At 63.6% G+C, this 1,556-nt stretch overlaps 1 protein-coding gene across 1 annotated transcript in view; it reads right to left on the bottom strand.

Moving 5' to 3' along the window:
* The window catches only part of VDBG_00114 (COPII coat assembly protein SEC16), a gene marked incomplete at both ends in the record, with an annotated part of 6,028 nt that overhangs the window by 3,986 nt on the left and 486 nt on the right, over nucleotides 1-1,556 (bottom strand). The window contains one exon of the mRNA XM_003008387.1: nucleotides 188-1,494. Within this exon, the coding sequence (XP_003008433.1) occupies nucleotides 188-1,494 (1,307 nt within the window). The remainder of the gene's footprint in view (nucleotides 1-187; nucleotides 1,495-1,556) is intronic.

Here is a 1,556-nt window from a genome sequence, read left to right on the forward strand (position 1 = left end):
AAAAGTTCTCTTGCTCGGAGTGACAGCGCCGAGGCTTCGGCCCAGCACCTGTTCCCGCCGTGCCTGGGCTGGGAAGAGCACGCAGGGCTGGAGGAGGCAAGCCGGCAGACGGTGGTGCGGAGCTGGTCGGGCTTGGGGCGTACATGCTGGAGCTTCTGGGCGGTAGCTGCACGGGGGGGGCTTGCACCTGAGCTCTCGGCAGCTGTTGCATACTGGCTCGCTTGCGCGGCTTGACATCCATGGGCAAGTCGTAGGGCGAGGTGTAGCCGCCCTTGTTCTTGTCGGCGAAGCTCTGGGCTTTGGATGCCTCGGGACGCGGGGGCGGCGGCATGCCATATGCAGCTTGGATGGGCGAGGGCTGGGACTGAGCAGCGTACGACGTTGGGGCTGGGAATGAAGTGACCACAGGCGAAGGCGCATATGCTGATGTAGGCGTCTGGGGCGGCGCCGCCGCCACAGGAACGTAAGGCGACGGGGTGGCGGCAGCCTTGGGAAACGGGAAAGATGGGCTCTGCGGCGTATATCGTCCTTGCAGGCTTTGCTGTTGAGCGGCTGGCAGACTGGGTGGCTGCACAGCCGGCGCGGATGCCGTGGTCTCGTCGTCGTCGTCGTCGTCCAAGAAACCTTCGTCATCACTGCCAAAGAATGCGGCGGGATCAACTGGCTTCGAGTCGCCAGCGTTGTCGTCGAGCAGGAATTCATCATCGTCGTCTCCGGCGAATGCCTCTTGCCATTTGGCGGCCAGATCCTCAGGAGCGGGCTTGCTGGAGTCGTCCTCTGTAGCCAAAGCCTGCGACGGCGTCGCTTGATGCTCATCCTCCTCGGCCATCCCTTCCAGCGTATCCGCTCGCGACAGTGGGTTCGTGCCAAAGGCACCGAGTACCTGCATCGTTGACTTGCGCTCCAGCGTGGGCGGCGTATCATCGTGGCCAGCATCCTGCACATGGCTGAAAAAGTCGTCGTCGGCCGAGGCTTCGTGGTCGAAGAAGGAGGCTGAGGCGGCAGTCTCCGTGTGCTCGGGCGCGCGAGGAATGAGAGGCAGGCCTTCCTCGAATCGCGAACCGACATCGTCCTCATCGGCGTCCGTCATGTCGCGTCCTACATACCGCGCTTGCTCCGAGTAACCGTTGATATGAGGCGTGTCAGACGGGTCGTCGGCAAAGTGAGGGTGGGCTGGAGAGATTGCTCGTTCAGACAGAGGAGCGTCAAGGTCGTCCTGGTGCTGCTCCGTCGCCTGAATTACATGTTGGGCCTCGGTCGCGGGAAGCGGTTGAGTCCCTGCCGACGCGCCGGGCGGGCTCGCTGGGGGGACGACCGGGAACGAGTTGGTCCTGTCAGAGGGAGGCATGAACTTGAAGGGGTCCGTGTCGGTTCGGGAGAGGTTCCAGTCGGCATCCTCGTCATCGTGGAAGTTGATGTCATGCGACACAGTTCGGGCGAAGGAAACAGTGCTCGAGTGGCCGAGAACAGGGCCGGCGGCTTGCACCTCAGGTGCTGGGGCCGATGATCCAGCAGGCGCGGCAGCCTCCGCGTCAGCCGGTGACGCTTCGGGTTCT

This window comes from Verticillium alfalfae, genomic scaffold, assembly GCF_000150825.1.
Source record: "Verticillium alfalfae VaMs.102 supercont1.1 genomic scaffold, whole genome shotgun sequence".
NCBI lineage: Eukaryota > Fungi > Ascomycota > Sordariomycetes > Glomerellales > Plectosphaerellaceae > Verticillium > Verticillium alfalfae.